Source organism: Chaetomium tenue (assembly GCF_020726465.1).
Source record: "Chaetomium tenue strain MPI-SDFR-AT-0079 chromosome Unknown F5144scaffold_5, whole genome shotgun sequence".
Classification (NCBI taxonomy): domain Eukaryota; kingdom Fungi; phylum Ascomycota; class Sordariomycetes; order Sordariales; family Chaetomiaceae; genus Chaetomium; species Chaetomium tenue.
In genome coordinates this window covers 3,456,123-3,475,421 of record NW_027117333.1, presented here as the reverse complement: position 1 = coordinate 3,475,421, position 19,299 = coordinate 3,456,123, and the positions used below count along the sequence as shown (strand labels likewise).

At 56.2% G+C, this 19,299-nt stretch overlaps 6 protein-coding genes across 6 annotated transcripts; 2 read left to right on the top strand and 4 right to left on the bottom strand.

Moving 5' to 3' along the window:
- Positions 1 to 437: 437 nt before the first annotated feature.
- F5144DRAFT_604652 (T5orf172 domain-containing protein) lies at positions 438 to 1,745 on the top strand (the record flags this gene model as incomplete). The annotated part of the gene is made up of 1 exon (XM_066791359.1): positions 438 to 1,745. One exon carries the CDS (start codon positions 438 to 440, stop codon positions 1,743 to 1,745), a length of 1,308 nt encoding a protein of 435 aa, XP_066641876.1.
- Positions 1,746 to 2,641: 896 nt separating this feature from the next.
- F5144DRAFT_310068 (uncharacterized protein) lies at positions 2,642 to 5,045 on the bottom strand. The gene is made up of 2 exons (XM_066783964.1): positions 4,758 to 5,045; positions 2,642 to 4,693 (listed from the first exon to the last, which is right to left on the bottom strand). The coding sequence occupies exons 1-2, from the start codon at positions 4,806 to 4,808 to the stop codon at positions 2,783 to 2,785; spliced, it is 1,962 nt and encodes a 653-aa protein (XP_066641875.1). The 5' UTR covers positions 4,809 to 5,045; the 3' UTR covers positions 2,642 to 2,782.
- Positions 5,046 to 9,070: 4,025 nt separating this feature from the next.
- Positions 9,071 to 11,505, bottom strand: F5144DRAFT_622384 (uncharacterized protein; the record flags this gene model as incomplete). The annotated part of the gene is made up of 2 exons (XM_066792103.1): positions 9,431 to 11,505; positions 9,071 to 9,218 (listed from the first exon to the last, which is right to left on the bottom strand). Exons 1-2 carry the CDS (start codon positions 11,410 to 11,412, stop codon positions 9,071 to 9,073), a joined length of 2,130 nt encoding a protein of 709 aa, XP_066641874.1. The 5' UTR covers positions 11,413 to 11,505.
- Positions 11,506 to 11,612: 107 nt separating this feature from the next.
- Positions 11,613 to 12,961, bottom strand: F5144DRAFT_579160 (uncharacterized protein). Its single transcript, XM_066789307.1, has one exon. It carries the CDS (start codon positions 12,561 to 12,563, stop codon positions 11,937 to 11,939), a length of 627 nt encoding a protein of 208 aa, XP_066641873.1. The 5' UTR covers positions 12,564 to 12,961; the 3' UTR covers positions 11,613 to 11,936.
- Positions 12,962 to 14,313: 1,352 nt separating this feature from the next.
- F5144DRAFT_579156 (putative alpha amylase, catalytic domain subfamily) lies at positions 14,314 to 16,921 on the top strand. Its single transcript, XM_066789306.1, has 2 exons — positions 14,314 to 14,624; positions 14,684 to 16,921. The coding sequence occupies exon 2, from the start codon at positions 14,713 to 14,715 to the stop codon at positions 16,873 to 16,875; it is 2,163 nt and encodes a 720-aa protein (XP_066641872.1). The 5' UTR covers positions 14,314 to 14,624; positions 14,684 to 14,712; the 3' UTR covers positions 16,876 to 16,921.
- Positions 16,922 to 16,935: 14 nt separating this feature from the next.
- On the bottom strand, positions 16,936 to 19,139 carry F5144DRAFT_309932 (uncharacterized protein). The gene has a single exon (XM_066783963.1). The coding sequence runs from the start codon at positions 18,883 to 18,885 to the stop codon at positions 17,110 to 17,112; it is 1,776 nt and encodes a 591-aa protein (XP_066641871.1). The 5' UTR covers positions 18,886 to 19,139; the 3' UTR covers positions 16,936 to 17,109.
- Between the last annotated feature and the right edge of the window lie 160 nt (positions 19,140 to 19,299).

Genomic DNA, 19,299 nt, shown 5'->3' with positions numbered 1-19,299 from the left:
TCCGATGGACCAGGACTCCTCATTGAGTCTGTCTCTACACAGTAGACATCGGCTATGCCCACTTTTCTCAAAGGGTGTGTAGCATTCGTGGCAGTTGCTGCCTCCTCTGCCACGCTCCAGCCTCAGGTAAGGCTGCTTAGCTGGTGAGCGAGGCACACCACCACCGAAGCGCCCGCCAAGACCTGTTGGTTCGACCTGCATTCAGACTCAGAGGACTGGGTATGAGGAGGGTTAGCTCCTTCTATAAACCTATGGGCTGTAGGTGCCTAGTCGTTCTGCTTTCTTCTCCTATTGTCACTCTGGACCTCGTCCAACCGTATAACTCTTGAGGCGATACCACGTCTTCACTCATCAACGTCACCCATATATTACCTATATAGGTTTATCCATCTACGTGCATGGCGCCACCCGTTATCCCAGACCCTTTAGAGCCTCCCATGGCAATAAACCTTATTGCCATGCTGCCTAGCTTGTGGAATTTTGTCCGCCATGGTATCCAACGACGAGGCTTGTGGACTAGCAGTGCTTCTACGCCCGATCCCCAGGATTTACATCCAGCACCCATTCCAGTTAACGAACCTCCAACAACCGTAGACAACACATCTGGACCCCCCTCCCCAAGCCAACCCATCCCCCCATTAACCACAGAACCCCCCGAACACACCAACCGCACCATCGCCAATCTCCTCCAAAATGCCGCCGGCCTACTCACAACAACAACGACAACCCCCGCCAAGCCAGGCTTCATCTACATCCTCACCGCCACCCACAACCGCAACAACTCCACCACTCCCCTCATCAAAATCGGCCACACCACCCAACCCATCCCCACCCGCCTCGCCGCCATGCAACGCTCCTGCCCCAACTTACGCCTCAAAATCCTACCCCTAACCCCCTCCCCCTCCCCCTCTACAACATCATCTTCCACATCTCCCACCCCATCATCATCATCATCATCATCATCCTCCTTCACCACCCCCCACCCGCGCCTCACCGAAAAACTCGCCCACGCCGAGCTCGCCAGCACACGGTATGCCTTCCGCTGCCCTGACTGTGGGAGCAGACACCGTGAGTTCTTTGCGGTGGAGGCGGGGGTGGCAAGGAGGGTGGTGGAGAGGTGGGTTAGGTTTTGTGGCGGGTTGCCGGGGGCTTGGGAGGTTGTTAGTGAGAGTGATGGGAGTGGGAATGGGGGGGTTAGGCTGGCGGCGCCGTGGCGGGGGAGGTTGGAGGGTTTTGAGGGGAGGGGGTTGTTGGATGCGCCGGTCCCGGTGTTGGCTGGTAAAGAGGGGGTTGAGACGGGCATGGCGCTGTGGGATGGGTTTGTGGATGCGGGGGTCGGGGCGTGGGTTTGGTATGATGTGTGCCGGGCGGGTGGTGTGTTGTGGGAGTATTTGCTGTGGGTGGTGGTTGTGGGCTTGGCTGTAGACGGTGCGTTCTGGTGTCGGTCGGTCGGTTTGGCCGCGCTGGGGTGGGTGATGCTGGGCTTGGTGGTGGCGGTGCTTGCGTTGACGGCGCTGCGTCTGCCGATGGGGTCGACGTACACGTGGGCAACGCTGAGCAAGGGCTTGTTGTGGCTGTCGGCGGTGGTCGCCTTGATGAGCTTTGCGGGCGCAAGTCTTTATCTGGGCTGGGAACCATGGGCGTGGGTGCTGACGTGGATGCTAGTAGGCGTTCTTATGTGCATGGTCTTAGTGCTCATGGGATTTCGCTGTGTGACGGCCGAGTATCTGTGTAAATGGGCCTAGCGGGTGCCCGCTCGGGTGGTGTCCTTGTCGGGGTGTTGATGACTGTGGTGACGAACTGACGACGCGGCTAGTGACGAGAATCGGCGACTTCGGGGGTAGGGACGCCTGGCCCATCTCGCTCTGCCGCGAGTCTCAGTCTTCGGACCAAGTTACTACTCGGTGTTAATATGGTTCTGGTCTACTCCACGTAAATGATCTCTTACTCATGACTTCATACCTACGCTTTGGTGGTATGATATGCGAAGGACGGGCGGTCTGGCAGCAAGGTTCAGATAATCCTGGAACTAGAGAAGAAACAAACACTTGACGAATAGAATAAATATATTTCTTATTACCCCGATCTACGTCCGTTTTATTCCTTAACCATGGAACCTAAGTCAGAGGGGCTCAGCGGAGTTGCTGTTGCGAACCGGCAACCAACCCCCGTCTCCAGCGGGGGGTTGCTCACACCCACACGCGACATTCCCAGCCAAGGCATCTGTATCCAAAGCTTGGTCGTTCAAGAAAAGTTCCTGGGGGCACATTTCTAATCACACATTCACTCATAGTATATCACAGAATCACTAACACATGCAACCCAAAGATAAAACGATCAAAGCAGTCTAGCCATTGGGTCCGGCTCGGGGTATTAACTATTATGTACAGTCTGCCAGCCAGCTGTATCCAGTCCAATAATGTACAAACCCCACTGGTTTTTATCTCACTTCCTCCCCTCTCCTCACCCCCTAGCATGTCTATACCTGACTGCCCACTCATGCGACCCCCTACTTTTCTCTCAAATAACCAAAAAAAGACGCGCTGACGTAATGGAAAAACACAGTAGTTGGTGTGTGTTGTGGTGTTGACGATTCGATGACTGGATGAAGGAAATAAAAACACAAGAGCCGCCCCTAAGGCTGTGTGACCGCTGAGGGTGAAAATGCTGATGAGAGATTGATACAATGGTATGTCGTATTGCTTTCGTAAGGAGCGTGAGAATTAAATTGGTTATGTTTGCCCAGCTATGCTAGGGACGGGATATCACATCCAAGATCCTTTTAAAGGACAAGGGCAGCGGCAAAAGCCACAGCGGCGGCGAGGCCGAAGCTAGCACCGACGCGGCCACCGGCGCCGACGACGACGGAGTGGGTGCTGGTGCTGCTGGGGACGAGCGCGCCGGTGCCGGTGGGCACGGTGATGGCGGTGCCGTTGGCGGTGATGACGACGCCGGGGCCGTCGACAGACGGGGTGGGCGGGGCAGTGACGGCCGGGACGGCGGTGATGGGGACCACCTCGACGCCGCCGGACGAGCCGGTGGTGAAGTCGATCTGGGGCACGGTCATGCTGGTGCTGACGGTGACGGTGGTGCTGGAGCTGGGGATGATCTCGCCGGCGTCGTCGGTGCAGGGCACGACGGTGGTCACGTCAACGATGACGGTGGTGTAGACGGGCGCGACGGTGGGCTGGGCAGTCACGGTGATGTAGGTGGTGACGGTGGCGTCGGTGGCGATGGCAGGGTTCTCGTTGACCCACTTGCCGCAGATGCCCTGGAAGTAGGCGACGGCCTCGGCGATGATGGAGTCGGTCTCACCGTGGGCGTACAGGCAGTCGTAGACGTTCTTGACGAAGGTGGCATCCGGGCAGTAGCAGGCGGTGTCGGTGTTGTCAGAGCAGCCGGTGTTGAACAGGAAGGTGTTCAGGCACGAGGGGACAACGCCGGGGCAGGGGAGGGTTTCAACGGGCGAGACCGAGCTGACAACGCCGGTGGTGCCACCGGCAACAGGGGCGGAGGTGGTGGCAGCCTCAGGAGCAGAAGTAGCACCAGGCCCATCGCTGGGACCCTCGCTGGGACCGTCACTGGGACCCTCGCTAGGGCCGTCGCTGGGCTGGGCGGTGGAGGTAGGGCCCTCAATGGTGGTCAGCGTCTCGGTGACGGGGCAGATGGTGGTTGAGACAGCGACGGTGACGACGGTGGTGACAACCGAGTTGGCCGGGCAGTCAGGGACGGTAGGCGCGCACGAGGTGATGGTCTGGATGCTGGTGGTGAAGATGGTCGACGTGCTGTCGTAGCTGGTCGTGATGGTCTTGGTCACCGGAGGAGGAACGACGACGTCGCTGGTCTCCTGGCCAGGCGAAACACTGCTGGTCTCGCTGCCCTCAGGGGCGGAGTTGGTCTCAGCAGGAGGAGTGTTCTCAGCAGGCGAGGTGTTGGACTCGGTGGGAGGAGTGTTGGTCTCCGAGGGAGGGGTGTTCTCAGCGGGGGGAGTGGTGGCCTCAACAGGGGGGGTGGCGGTCTCTGCGGGAGGAGTGTTCTCAGCAGGCGAGGTGGTCTCCGCGGGAGGGGTGTTAGACTCGACAGGCGGGGTGCCAGCGGGCGGGGTGGTGGAGGCTTCGGCAGGCGGAGCGGTAGTGCCAGGAGGGGTCTTGGTCGTCTTGGTCTTGGGGGGCTTGGTGCTAGAAGCAGTGTCGCAGTCGAAGGAGATGGTGGGCACCTTGATCGTGCAGCTGGGCTTCGGCAGGTGAGGCTGCGGGGGGTAGATGATGGTGACGTTCTTGGCACCGCCGCACTGGCGGTTCACGACAGTGGTACCAGACTTGCGGCAGGCGCTGCGGTGCTTGCAGGTCGATCCATCGGGCATGTCATAGTGGAACTCGAGGTCGCAGTCGAACTCGGGCTTGACGTGGATGGAGCCTAGCGAGAACTTGTCGACCGAGGCGCCACAGCCGAAAGACGGCGACTTCTTCTTGTCCGAAGAGCAAGTACCGGAGATGGCCTTCCCGAAGGTGCGAGGAGCAAACTTGCTCCTCTTGTCGCCGTCATCCTCGCACTTCCAGCCACGGAAGTTGAAGTCCCTGTAGTCGAAGAAATCACCGAAATCCAGGTCATCCCAGCTGAAGCCGGGCTTCTGCTTGTCGGTACACTTGTTGTCGGTGTTGCCCGGGAACGAAAAGGGAGGGGCCTTGTGGAACTGCGGAATAGGGTGTAAGTCATGTTGATCGGGACATGGAGCTGAAGATGAGGATGTAACTTACAGTAGCCGACACGCCGGCGGCGAGGGCCAAAACAGGAACGAAAGTCTTCATATTGAAACTGTTGCCGCTGCTCTGAATGGATGCTAACAGGAAACGATAGACTTGGTCGGTGTGAGAGGTAAACCGGCGGAACTGGCGCCTTCAAATAATAAGAACTCGGTTGGGAGTCAGAACAATGAAGTGTCAAGAAAGAAGAAAAGGCAAAGAAGCGAATGGCTTTGCCTCTGTTGGTCAAACTGAGACTGGAAGAAAGGAGGACACCGGACTTGGTGATAGAATCGAAAACAAGAGTGAGAGAAGGGTTGGCAGTCGCTGCTATATACACGGAGACGGCAGCAACGAGAAGCTGGAAGTCACTCAACCCTTGTAAGTCACTCCACAGGGTGAGAGCAGAACAAAGAACAGGGCCACAACTGGTGACCAGGGGTGTCCGTGGTGGCCAGGGAGGGTCCAGGGAGGGTTCAGGGAGCCCAGAATATGTCGAAGTTGACTAACTTGACTTTGGCTTCCTCTCTCAGTTGAAAGGGGCCAGGAGCCAATGAGAGACGGCGGTAGTCGACGGCCCTGCCCGGAATGGCAAAGCTCAACATTGCAGGGTAGCATGTCTCGCAAGTTTAGGTAGGGGACACTGGGGGAGTGGTTGTCGAGATCCCTTTCTGCGGATGGGCGTGGTTGCACAACTCCCTCGCGGCAATACCTCAATACCACCTGGACGGGGAGAGATTCAACGAGGTCCCCACCGCTCCGTCGACGTTGTATCCAAGGGTGCTGGACTGCTGGGGTGGCGCGCGGCTCTGGCCAGCGGCAGCAACCTGGGCTCGCATGGTTGGCCGGCAGGGGGTGGGTAAACAGGGGGGGTGCCAAACAGGGGTCTGCACGAGATCTGGCCCAGGGGGCGGTTCGAGCCCGACCCAACACGCACGGCCAATCGGTTACACATTCGACGCCAAAACCGACGAGAGATGCCTCCTCACGTTACTCTTTCCAGGGGAGGGCGCGCTGACTGGTGAAGGAGTCAAATAAGGTTGAAATCAGGCCCTACGTAATCCGGCCGTTGATTGGGACGCGCATCTGTAAAATAGCGTTAATCTCCCCGTGTCTACCGAGTCGGAGCAAACAAACACATCACACCTCACATTATCCAGAGTAATCTGTATGCACATACATACTTCGTAGTGTAAACGATCCAGACTCTCAACCCCTGAGGCGATCGAAAGGTGCTGTTCCATGAAACGAGTGGTGGCTTTGCTCAGCCACGCCGACGACGCTACTGCAGGTACAGGAGCGTTCGCCTGAGCTTTGTCCTCCGAGCGCAACTGTTACCGGGAATGTTAACCGGAACGATTGTTCCTGGGTCTCGCGTGGTTGGCGATGGACACAAACGTCGTGCCAAGAATTGCTTGGGCTTTTTGCTTGCACCGTTGATACCCTTGCAACCATTGCGCGACGGTTCCCCACGGAGCTAGCGATGGAAGCGTTTCCCAAAAGATCAGTAACGACGGACCGACTTTCTGGATCCAGGAAACTGCCCTTGTCGCTAAACTCAAGCGATGTTGAATTCTTGGTATTTTGGCGCGTAGTTAGTCTGTCTGGAGTTAGTTGGTGTTTTTTGTTTTTGGTGCTTTGGTGCTTTGGTGCTTGCTGTTTAGGGCTTGCCGCTCTACCCTCGAAAAGCGGCAATATGCGTGTGACTGTTTTGTTTTCCGAGAGATGCCAGCTGAAAACCCTCCGGTTTCCCAGTGGCTCTGACAAGTCGTCCGTTCCCGGGTTCCAGGTTTGTGTGGCCATTGGCAGCCCACTCGATCGAGTGCCGTGTTTCAAAGTCAGTCTTTGTTAGCCTGGGCGCCAGAGGGTTTCATGTTTCAGGTACGTGGGCGCCGAAAGCGCGAGAGTCTTGGCGCTGTGTTCCAGATGGTCTCCACCCTACCTCGGCCATTTTTGCAATGGTCGTGACTGCCCTCGTCCGGCAGTTGACTGGATGCTTGATTCAGCAAGTGAATTGCTTCTTTGCAAACTCAGAGTCAGTCAACTCTTTTGTCATTTCAGGATTCCTTTGGTTGGTACGACTGCGGCACACTCAGATGCCACTGACCAGGTCTGTGCGCCAGCCAGTTATCTCAAGCAAACGAATAGATCGTTTCAACCCTGCGATCTTACTACCAAGACAATAGAATGATGGATTTCATCAATCAAGCTGTCTATCACAGTACTCAGTATAAGCGCAGTAAATTGACTGACAGCGCTTAATTGATGGCAGACTTTGGGCATGTCTCAGTGAGTCCCCTCTCATGTTCAGAGGAGACAAAAAGGGCCCACATGGTGCCAATTTTAGTTCCAATCCCAGGTTCCATCTGCGCACCGGAGAATTCGGACGGGGTGGATGGACTGCCGCCCAAGAAGCGGGCGAATCACTGCCTATCAGATCGGACACCCGCATCGATCAGCGGAGCATCTTTTCAGCCTTCTTTGACCACAACCGCCGTCTCTGGCGCGTAGTTCTCTATTCTCAACATCAGCCGCGATCGTCAACAAACGTATGTATTTCGTAACTAATGCTGCACGAAGCAGCTCTCATCACCAGCAGGTCTCAAATATCGGCGCTTTCGCAAGCGATAATAGCAATAACGGTTCTCGGCACAGATTGGCCGTTAATTCCCCGATGGACCCAGACTCGTGCACAAAGTCGCCAGGTAGCGTACCGATAGTTTGTGCACCAATGCCCAGTGCACCAGTCCACGCTGGGGACACCCGGGCACCGGAAAGCTACCTCACAGACCACCTCGCTTGGCAGCAATGCAACGCCCAGAACAGCCAAACTCAGGGGAAGCACGTTTCCTTGTTCGACAAGTGATGCAACCCCAACGGTGAAGAACTTCCTCACACTCCTCACACTTGGTTTCGGTCTGTTGCTAGTTGGATTCAGCCAGCTCGTGTCGTGATGATGTGACAAACTGGCCCCATCTTGCCCCGAGTTCCCGTCTCCACCACCTCAGCTTCTCCCTTTTCCCATCCGCCGACATTGTGGCTATGCCAGCCTTTAAGCACGAGGTTATCTCCGAGTCCCGGCAATGCGGTCTTGTGAGGGACCCGTCCAACCCCAGAACTGACCGAGAGAGGCCGGGCAGCAGGGGACATGGTCACTTGGTTGCGTTCGGGGAGATCATGCCTCTTTTTTGGGACTCGTCCGTCAGAGCCGTCTGTTCCGCGGTGGCACCAAATCTCCTCTACCATCGGGAGCAGGCCAAAACGAGAACCCGAATCCGACCTGGACACTCTGGGCATCGCCGGCAGTTGGGACCATCGCAGGCCACAGCACGAGCAGTATCCAACAGGCGAGGCTGACTTGATCCAGTCCGAGCGGCATGCCCCAACACAAACAAACTCGTCACAACAAGCCCTTCTCCGGATGCGTCGGGGGGGGGGGGAAAGTCCGAGAGCTCCCAGCCCGGACGTGGGCGCCTTCGATTTGTAACCTGATGATGGCCCGGGAAAGCATTCCCTGAGAGCGGCACGACGCGGCGAAGGTGATCGAAGTGGACGCCACAAACACCACATCAGCAGCCATGTATGTACTTGGTATGAACACTTTGAAATGAATTCAGGGGAGGCGATCCGTCTGCAACAGCCCGGCACATCCGCGTAGCTAGTTATGTGGATGTAAAAAGAGTCTCGACGTCTCGAGGCCGAGCCCGGAGAGGCACACGCGGCCTCGGAAACATCAGATCTGCAGATCTTGCCCAACTCTATTCACTACCCGCCGACATCCCGCAAGGCAGCACCCAGGCCGCCGCCAAACTGGCTCTGTGTGTCTATTCCGGGCCAACACCACGGTCTTGTGCGACAAGACAACCGTCCGATACTTAATCCATCACGGATCGTATGTGGGTTCGCGGCCACGAAACCTCCAACCCCCTCACTAACAGCACACCTCCTTTTTCAATATCTCTCTCCCCGAACCCGAAGCGAGGCGGCACAGCAACCGCCACCAACGGATACTGAGGCCTACCTTTTTGAGTGCTGACACCCGCCGCCGTTTAGGGCCGCAAAGTGGGGCCGACCGACCGGGGCCGCCGGCCTTCCGTAAGGGCTCCTCCCCCCCCCCCCCCCCGGATCCGGGAACGAAACGAGACCCCCCGTAACGGCCCGGCCGGCCTGTTCTCTTGGACCGACCCCTTCTCAGCCCACTCTCATGTCAGTCTGCCTGCCGGTCAGGCATGTACGAGGCTTTGTAGTACGAAGTGCTGGGGGGTCGTGTTTCGTCGGCCTGGTGGGTGGGTGGTTGTTTGTTTGTTTCGTTTCGGGTTTCTGTTTGTCTACTTGCGTAGAGAGGGTGGGAGGGTAAGTACCAGGCCAAGTGGAATGGCAGCAAGGAGTTGGATGACCGCACCCCTTGCCCGCCAGGCTTGGCCATCTCGATGATGTCCGTGGGGGTGAGCAGTTGGTGCAAGGGGGCATTTTGAGCTTGGTGTTGCCGTTGGACCAAGTCAGAGCCGCAAGCTAGAGTGCGATACACTCCTCTCGCCGCCCCGAGAGTCACATCTTTTTCACTACCAGGGAAGACGCCTGCCGATTAGCACACAAGGCACCAAGAGAGCAGAGGGAGAAGATCCATGATGGATGGATACCTCGAACAATGAAGTTCATTTAGCTAGGTACTAACTCCCCCATCTCACCCACCGGCCTGCAACCTCCTAATCCTCTCCTCCGCAGCCCTCGCCCTCCTCTCCCTCTCCAACCTCGCCCTCTGCTCCGGCGTCAACCCTCTCGCCTCCTCAGCCCTCCGCTCCTCCGCCGTCTTCGGCGGCCCCGCACCCAACACATGCCCCCCCTTCTTCCCCCTCCTCCCATCACCCCCACCACCCCCACCAGAACCAGAATCATCCACCTTGGGCCCCTCCACCCTCAACCTCTCCTCCTCAGCAGCTCTCCTCTCCCCCTCCTCCCTCTCCACCGCCACCCGCTCCCTCTCCGCCCTCCTCTCGGCCTCCTCCCGCGCCAGCGCCGGCGGCACGCGCGCGGCGTCCCAGTCCCAGGCGGCCTCGCCCAGCTCGGCGCGGGCGACGCGGAAGGCGTCGCGCGTGGCGCGGTCGCCGGCGAGGTCGAAGGCGGTCTTGCCCTCGGCGCTGGGGAGGGTGGGGTCGGCGTTGGCGCGGGCGAGGAGGCCTGCGACGAGCGGGGCCGAGTTTTGGGAGGCGGCGAGGTGGAGGGCGGTGGGCGCGTGGTGGTTTTGTTGCGTGTCGGTGGGTTGGAAGGGGAAGGTGGCTGGGAGGTTGTGGGTGCTGAGGTAGGTTAGGAGGGCGGGCAGTTTGGAGCGCCGGATCATGGCTTGGATTTGGTTCGTGTGGAAGATGGCGGCTTCTTCTTCTTCGGTGAGTTTTGGGGGGGCCTGTTTGGAGTCGGCTTTTGGTTTGGGGGCTTTGGTTGTCTCTGTTGGGGCAGAGACCTCTTCGGGATGGATTTCCTTGACCTTGAGACGGGTGAGTTCGATAAAGGCGCGCATGAGCTCGTTTTGCGTGGCTCGCCGCGTGGTAAAGGGGAAACCCCTGATACGGGGGTCGTTGGACCGCATGACCTGGTCGTCGTAAGGCCCGAATAACGTCCGCCGGTTTGTCGCCCCGGTCGCTCGGATAAAGAGCAGGTCGGCTGTGTCGATCAAGGCTTTCCAGTCATTGAGAAGCTCGCGAATGTCGTCGACGAGGGCTTGCTCGTTGTATCGGCGGATCGACGCACCGGCTGAGTGGGCAGCTCCTTTCGCGTTGTCGTTGGCGGACTGTGAACCACCCTGTTTCCGTCGAGTCGTGTACCTGTGGAAGGTCTTGTGCGCCAAAACAACAGCCTCCCTATTGAGCGGCCCGACTGAGCCGTGTTTTGTCTTCCTCGGGGCCAAGCACACTACCATGCCGGCGAAGTGACCACCTCCCATCATGCAGAGAAAGATGTGCCTGCCATTGTAAGCAAGGGGGATGGTATTTCCATCCTTGGCAGCTTTGGGCATGGATATCGGCGGTAATTGTCGTTGTTTGATGGCTTCGACAATCGCATCTTCCTTGTCCAACTCCTTTGCAGTGAACAAGCTCCGGTATATCCCAAAATAGGTACGGTCTGGTAGCTGCGGCGACTCAAACCACAGTAATGGCGGTTTCCCACCGCCCCTCTTCTTCTTTGGCTCGGCCTCCGTGTCCCCATCGTCCGGGTTGCGTTTATCGGCCAGCGATGCTTGCTTCTTTAACAGGGCTGAAAGGGTCGTCTCTTTGCGAGACGGCTCGTCCTCCTCATCCTCATTATCTGATGTGTCCGACCCCGAGATGCTCACATCGTTCTCCTCGACAAGTTTCTCAAACTCGGCTTCGGAAATGGGGTTGAGGCCGTTCAACTTTTGTTTGAGGTTGTAATAATGGAGGTCGGTCTTAAGATGTTCCTTTTGTTCCTCGACCGTGACAAATGACATGCCACACAGGGAGCAGGTCTGTGATCCGAGGATATTTTCGGCGCTGGCGGGACTCGGGGTTAGCTCCCCTGAGGAGGCGGAAGCAGTTGGGGCATCTGCGATAGGTAACCCCGCGTCTGGTTTGAGAGCAAGTGAATTGAGGATGTCTGGTGGTAAATCAAAGAGATAAAGGGGCCGCCGTAGCAGCCCATCCTGTGCCTTGTCCATGGATGGAGTCTTGGGGCTCGGCACGATCCAGGAATGAATTATGGAAGTGTCCCTGAACGAAGAATAATCGCTTGGCTTGGAGACGAGCTCGGTTGATGGCGGGGCATTTTTATCGGGCCTGGGAGCTGACCGATAAGAGTCACGCCGCGGAACGTCACTACCCCAGGGGAGTTCATCACCCTAACCCTTTGGTTCAAATCTAGAAACAGTCTAGCACAGCCATTGAAGCCTTGCAACTCGGGAGATTAACGGTCTTGCACACTAATACAAATTGGGAAGTTTTGCTCTGAACAGCACTGTGCCTTGTGCGCTCATCCTTAGTGGTGATCACCTCCCATCAAGTTGCATCACAATTTTCTAGACGGCTGCCATGAGGGCTTCATTCTACACGCCTAGTGGTAGGCTATTTCCCTACAATGTCCCAACATTACATCCCCCCCTCCCCATCGCCATAGCCCAGATTCGAGCACCGAGCAGCTTCCTTGTTATACAGATAGGGCTCACATCACTCACTGCCTAGGTACCTATTTATCCCAATGCTCTAGATCCCACACCTCTTGCTCTCTGCCCTCAACATCCACCGTCAAGACCCGCAGCTGATCATCGTCATCGCCGCGAACAAAAGGCTTCTGATCCTTCTGCATGACAGCTTCTTTCATACCCAACCCCGCGAGCCGCCGCTTGAAGAAGATGCCACTAATAAAAACCACGACCTCGGAGGTTTGATCAACATCCCCCTCGCTGCCCTCATCGCCGCTGTGTACGTCAGTGCTACTACCACTGCTTATGTTACCCCACGTTACCCCGGGATCCAAGACGAAGAGGCCCTCGGCACTGAGGGACAGACCTATCTCAACCGACGACGACTCGGCCATCATCATAGCAATGGCGCAGCGACGTGTAGTGTAGGTCTTGGTAATAACCCAGAGCCCATGGTCAGTCGCCTGTTTGCGATACATGTCCTCCCTGACGAGTGTTTTGGTGTTTTGGCGTATCCAGGATATCACCTGTGTCGCGGTGTCGACGGCTACTTGCCGGCCGATTACGGGCGCTTCAGTAACTAACACACAACCATTTTCGGTCTGAGTCTCGAATTTTAGCGTGGCAGATGCCGTGGCGGGAGCACCAGGGATACTTGTTTGGACAATCATGAACAGGATCAGTTTGGGTTCGCTTCCGATGGATGGTGATCATGGATGGAATTCTGGCATACTTGGAGCCAACCGTACCCCCAACTTTTCGCTGGCTTACCAACATCGACTTTTTTGGACCCCAGCCGAGCGCCGTCGGTTTCTGAAGGTCAAAGGTAGCTAATGGTATCCACGGATTATTGAACTTGTCTTTCGAATCACCGATGTGGCCGATGAGTTGCCAGTCGCCCTCTCCGTCGAAATATCCGCAGGCACCGGGTTGTATTTGGGATGCCAGCACTTTTTTGTACAATGCCCATCCATATGGGTGGATCGCCATGAGCTTTGCGTACGTTGCGTCAAGGGACGCCATCCTGGTCAATAGTAGGTATTTTAGCAGGGCGTTGTTACCTATATTCGGAGATGAGATGGTGAGAGAGTGAGAGCCTGAAGACGCACTGGCGATGTACTGATGATTCCAAAATGTGATCGACCGTACGGGAGGTAAGTAAGAGCCGAAACACTGATCATTAACAATGAAGAGACAGAAGAATCCGGGCAGCCCCGCCATCCGACTCATCCCAAGTGTCGAGGCCGTGTGGCATATCTCTTACATCATAACTGATCATCCCTATCGCGCCCCCCTATCGCCGGGTTATTCCTGGAGTTTGTGATATCCATATTTGTGCCCTGCAAGTGTCATTCAATTTGTATCTCCCTTTTCAGGTACCAGGCACTTTGTCTTACCAGCGCCTCAATCGCTGTTCCTCAGAGTACATGCAACTTGCTAATGGTTACAAAAAGCAGCGATGAGTACAACCACCACATCCCTCCCCGATGACGACTCCGAGTGCACAACACCATGCCGGCATCATCCCATGTACCTCACGTGTCCGGATGAGTTGAGCCGGCCTCATTTTCCAAATCTTACCAAATTTGCCGCCGATGTCTCGAAAGCCGTCCAGAATTCCTTTCCGCGCCAACCCCGCCAGTACGACAAGGCACACGCAGTCTTTATCTACTGGAAGGACGATGATATTTGCACGCGGCAACAGGTCGAGAAGCTGCGGGCCCTCATCGGAGAGCTCCGGCTTACCGTTTGGCCTTCACAATTCACAACCCGCGTAATCGAACTTGAACCCATGGAGGGGGACGAAGAGCCGGACAACGTTTGGACAATGCTGCAACTTGAGCTGTTACAATGTCGGAAGGATTTCGGACGGAAAGACGACTGCCTCCTGATTATATATTACGGCGGCCATGGCAAAATGCGGAATGGAGAGTGTATCTGGTACGCCCGCAGGCCATTTGAGGAGTCCCGGAGCCGAGGTCTGGTGCTTAACTGGACTTTGTTGGCCAGGGGACTTGTGGAGGGTGGTGGGAATATGCTCTTCATCATCGACAGCTGCAGCGCCGCGGGCATGGGAAGTTTCTCTGCGGTTGGAGGACTTAAGGAGCTCCTTGCTGCTTGTGGTAAAAACGATGCCACCTCTGCTGACGAAAGCAATGCGTTCACCAACGCTCTCAACAACGAAATCTCACAGCTGAGGGGTTCCGAATACAATATCAGCACACTTCACGCCCATCTTCTCGCGCCGCAGTACGATTACCTTCTCGCAACCCCAATAAGAATCCCTCTATCTCCCAAAGCCACGACAGAGAGTCTCGTGTTCCACTACGGTGCAGGTGGAAACACGGCCCCTATGCCGGTGCAGGCTGGCGATGATGTAACGCAGCAGGCGCTCAACAGTCAGACTAGAATTCTGGTCGCCATCCAGCTTCAGAACCCCACGGTGACTCCCCGTGTTCAGGATTGGACGACTTGGATCAGGTCGTTTGCACCAGCGGGTATCGCTGGAATCGACGTCGACTTGACATACATCCATCCCATCGCCTTGCATCAGTCCAGATCGACCTTGCTTATTGCCTCCCTGCCAGTCTCTGTTTGGAACCTGATCCCACACCATCCGGGCTATACAGTTATTGACCTTGTCAAATCTGACAATCTCCTGTCAGTCATACCTTCAGAGTCACTCGACTTGCCAGGAAACGAAGGCCAGCCGGCCAAAGACAAAGGGCCACGTAGGTACTCGTGCCGCTACCGACTAGGTCCGGCATACTAACACAAGAGCGTTACAAAGTGACTGAGCCGGTACGTTCAATATTTGGTATGGGGAAAGAGCTTGATGACTTTCGACGTTACTTGGCTCCCCCGCCATCTCGTTTCTTGACTTCAAGTTCCTCACAACCTCAGAATCCGACCGTTGCTGAAGCTGAGCCGACGCGCTTTGCGAGCCGCACCAAATCGTTTTCTGTCGACATTTTCAACCAGCGACACGAGAGTTTTGTTCTCTGGTTGCCACGACCGGAGGCTTTTACACCCCAACCCCCAGTCCTTGTCATTGGGATGACAGGCGGGCCCCCTCCTGAAACTTTCAACGAGATCGGTAGATTTCCTCTCTTTCACTCGACTGACAAGGTCGGACTATGGGTGCTCGACCCAGCGTCAATCTCGCCGCCCCTCGAGGATGGAGTCTACCGTTACTGGTTCGAGATCCTGGACACCTCTCCTGAAAATAGAGGCATGCTTCTTGTAACTGATCCATTCGCCTTCACCGTGGACTACGGTGTGGCTACATCAGTTGGGGGCGTTGGCCGTGATCAGCCAGCATCGGTGATTAAGTTCCGCAACGGAAAGCTCTGGGCCTGTGACATGGATGGCACCGAGCCCCAGCCTCCTCCACTTCCAGACCAGGCCACTCTCCCCAGCAACAACCATCTCGTCATCTACGGCCTCCCAACATCGTGGGCCAAAGACAGGGACGATTCGCACGGACACGGCGTGGAAGTCGGCACATTTACCGATGTTCTCGCCCTCTTCGATACTGCTACAAGCGGTAGCCGTTTTGCCTCCATGGCTGCTATTCGCGACGGGGCTATTCTTGCCGAACTGGGTATCAACGCCCTCGAACTCCTCCCGGCTGATGGTACAAAGATCAGGGACGAATTGGGGGGTTATTCAACGGCCCATTATTTTGCAACTGATTATGATATGGGCCCAGCATCAGATTTGAGTCGCCTCGTCGCCACGATCCACTCTCAGGGGGTCCGACTCTTTACCGACGTGGCCATGGCTTCCGGACACGATTCCTATCGCTATATCGACTTTGCCAACTTCCATCTTCTGCCCACCACAGAAAGAGATAACCCGGATAGCTACCAATCCAATACAAACGAGCAGTTGAGGGATGGCCATGGTGGGGATTTGTGGCGGTACATTCGGTCTGCCCATTCCTACGATCCCGAGGCGGGAGATGGCAACTCGTTGGTGGTCCACCCAGCCAGGGCTTTCCACCGTTGCCACCTCGCCAGGTGGATGGATGATTTTGGCGTCGACGGGCTCCGACTCGACAGCGTGAACAACATCGGCAACTACGATTTTGTGCGGTCCTACAAGGAGCGCGCATGGGAGCTGTACAAGGCGCGATACGGCGGCTCGGCCGATGCGAGCAAGTTCTTGGTCATTGGCGAGGAGCTCTCAATGCCTGTCTCGATAGTGCAACAGGGCATCGTCGATGCGCTCTGGAACGAGCCTTGGCAGGGCCGTCTACGCGCAGTTATACTGGGCGAGTCGGGGGGGGGCGATAACTTTGAGTGGACGGTCCGCAAGCTGGTGAACTGCAAGTTGGACAAACTCGATGGTACGCACTTCACTGACGGCACCCAAGCTGTCAACTACATCACGTCGCACGACATGGCGGGATACCGCAAGGAGAGGCTGTATGACTTCCTGGTCAGCAACGGGATTCGGGACATCGGGAGGCGGGCGAAGCTGGCCTTTGGGCTGCTGCTGACCAGTGTTGGCATTCCCATGATCTTTGCCGGCGAGGAGTTTGCCGATCAGATGGACCGCAGCATCGACATCGACAAGAAACAGACTGACCCAGTCAACTACTCGCGGAAGAACGACGGAAGTTGGAGAGAGGACCTGTTTGCATATACGGCGAACCTCGTCAAGTTCCGGACAAAGTGCCCTGCCCTCGGTGAGGACGATACCAACTTCTTCCATGTCGATGAGAGACGTGGAGCCAAGATCATGGCATGGAGCAGAGGCTGTACAGGGGATGGCAGGCGACCAGTCGTGGTTGTTGCCAACTTCAGCGACGAGACCACTCCTGGCTCCGAGTATGTTGTGCCCAACTGGCCCGACAGGGATAAGGGCGGTTGGCGAGAGATTTCCCAGAGGAGGGATGTTCCGGCAGAGTGGGTTGGACGCGAGCCGTTGCTGGCATGGGAAGCAAAGGTCTACACGCGCTATACGGAGTGTGTCTAGGGACGGTATCGGAGGTAATGGATCACATATTCTCATGTACTTGGGCCATGTTACAATATTCGAACATTCAAGTTTATATGAAGCAGCTACCGAGAATGAGTCTCTAGGGGGGGGTATAGCATGCCTTCCACAGGCTAGCCTACGTCTCTTCCTCGTTCTTTTTCGTATGAGTGATGACATCTTCAAAAAATAAGAAATAAGAAATAAACAGTGGGGGATAAAAGTATGAGACGCCTACATTACCCCAATGCTGGTAGCCCCGATACTGGCAGTGCTCAGCCTATTCTGTGGCAAAACACCCTGGGCCATCACACTAGATAATAATCTGGCATCACGAGATGGCCGATTTCCAAACTCATCCCAAAATTGGTCTGAATTCGGGCTCCCAGTTCGGGAAGTACCGTTCTCGCCCACGAACCGAGGCGGGGAAAGGTAGGTTGGTTTAGGAGAGACAACCCTGGATGTTGGATATCGAATAACGATGCTGGCCGAGCCATCAGACTCGCAGTGTTCTGGCAACTGGCCCGCCTTAACTTCTTTTGTCCTAGGTACCGGGATGGTGGTCTCGGGGTCTTCAAAGTTGAAGGCCTCGTCCTCAGAAGCCGGACTAACAGAACCGATGGTGGCTCGCTCGGCTGCCTCGTCCTCATCACAATCTGAAACGGAGAACCGGCTGGTCATGTTGGGCTTTTCGTGCTCGTACTCCTGCTCCTGTTCCCGCGTCACCTCCCTCGCCTTGACCTCGCCGAGGGTGGCGGCGGCAAACGCTTTATAGTCGAGGATGCCATCGGCCTGGAGAACCTCCGCGGGGCCCCTGCGAGGTGATTTCTGGATTGGCTCAGCTGAGGAGCTGTTAGTTAGATCATCAGCCAATCCATCATCAGCCTGAGGGCGTCCCAGTTCTTTTCCCAAGGATCCTTGGGCTGGCTCAACCGAGTTGGTGTTGGTTGGGTCGTCCACCCACACCTCATGGTCCCAATAAACAAAATCGGTTCTAGGCACGTTGCCATTCCTCATACTCTCCGATACCTTCCCAGATCCGTGGCTCAAGGGCTCCAGCCCAGATGTATCGGGCCCTGTGGATTTAGGCTGGATATTGTGCTTGGGAGCACTAAACTGCTCAGTCAATTGACGACTCGGCGGCTGTGTGAACGCTACCGAAGCCTGGTGGAATTTTTCATTCGCCGTCTCGCGCCTAGTTGAAGCCCAAGGGTCCAAAGGGTTTTCGATCAGTGTTGCGGTAGATGATCCCGCACCCTGTATTTCACCTAACCAAGAAGACGGCTTTCCCGAGGGAGCTTCTCCGCACAGCTTTGCAAGCGTGCTAAGGTGGACCTGCGGCGTCTCCCGAGTTCTGGCTTTCTCCCGCAAGGGCAGTTTTAGGTTAGACTCCACGGAGCTGCTTGCTTCCGTGATCGGGCTGAGCACATGATCACGGACATAGGGGAAGGGGTACGTAGCCATGGGCGATGCCAGCCCCGGTTGCACACGAATCTCCTCGCTGCTCTGCATGCGGCCGCGGCTACTGGACCAAGTCCTAGCCAGTTCCAGCGTCACCGTCCGAGCCCTTTCAAGCCTCCGCAGCCACTGCGCCTTCGTTTCAAACAGGGTATGAGGCCAAGCCTTATCCAAGGCGAGAAGCTCACATCGGATTCTTGAGGACCCGAGAAGGGCGGGCAGGGTTCCGCCGAAGACCACATGGCCAGGAACTGTCCCGGGAGTAACGCAGTAGGAAAAACCGCACATGGCCTTGTAGGCCCAGTAGTTCAAGATGCCTTCTACACCGTGAATGTCATATCCCTTGTAGTGTTTGCGGCATTCCGGGCAAAACCAGTACTTGAGCTTCGCCATCTCGACCCGACGGCAGGTCCGGATGGTTAGCTGGAGGCCGGTACACCAATTACCCTTTTCCAGTTCCGCATTTCTGTCCTTTTGCCTAGCACACTCGACGACCTCTCCAATCCTATTGTGGGCACATACCGTATAAACGTTGTAGGGTATGTAGCACATTTTGAATGGAGTTTGTGGAGGTCTGGTGTGAAAACATGAGGGAATCTTTTGGTGTTTCGGCTAGCCCGCTTTCTAAGTAAGAAAGCAGGTCGATATATATATATATAAATGGAAACGGCGAGAAATGTTCAACCGAGGGGGAAATCAAGGGATGTTGCCGATCGATGCCATGATAAATAGGACTCATAAGAGACAAGGGCAGGCACGCACAATCGTGTACAGTGACAATGCCCTGTCATTCAACCCGGCTGTTCAAGAACTTGGTGGTACAAGCCCAAACCTCCATTCGGCCAACAAAGAAATGGAAAGAGAACAAGGGCACCACCGGCAAGAGCACAAGCGCACCTAGGTACATGCCTTGCAGCTAACCTTTGGGCATTTGCCGTCGACCGGGTGGGGCTTGAGCATTCTGTC

What these genes read in the sequence shown, in the direction of transcription:
- F5144DRAFT_310068 (XM_066783964.1), bottom strand. Translation starts at nt 4,808, where the DNA reads ATGAAGACTTTCGTTCCTGTTTTGGCCCTCGCCGCCGGCGTGTCGGCT. An exon ending in CCGCCGGCGTGTCGGCTACT is followed by an intron (nt 4,694 to 4,757) that starts GTAAGTTACATC and finishes CCTATTCCGCAG; the next exon opens with TTCCACAAGGCCCCTCCCTT.
- F5144DRAFT_579160 (XM_066789307.1), bottom strand. Translation starts at nt 12,563, where the DNA reads ATGATTGTCCAAACAAGTATCCCTGGTGCTCCCGCCACGGCATCTGCC.
- F5144DRAFT_579156 (XM_066789306.1), top strand. Translation starts at nt 14,713, where the DNA reads ATGGGGAAAGAGCTTGATGACTTTCGACGTTACTTGGCTCCCCCGCCA.
- F5144DRAFT_309932 (XM_066783963.1), bottom strand. Translation starts at nt 18,885, where the DNA reads ATGTGCTACATACCCTACAACGTTTATACGGTATGTGCCCACAATAGG.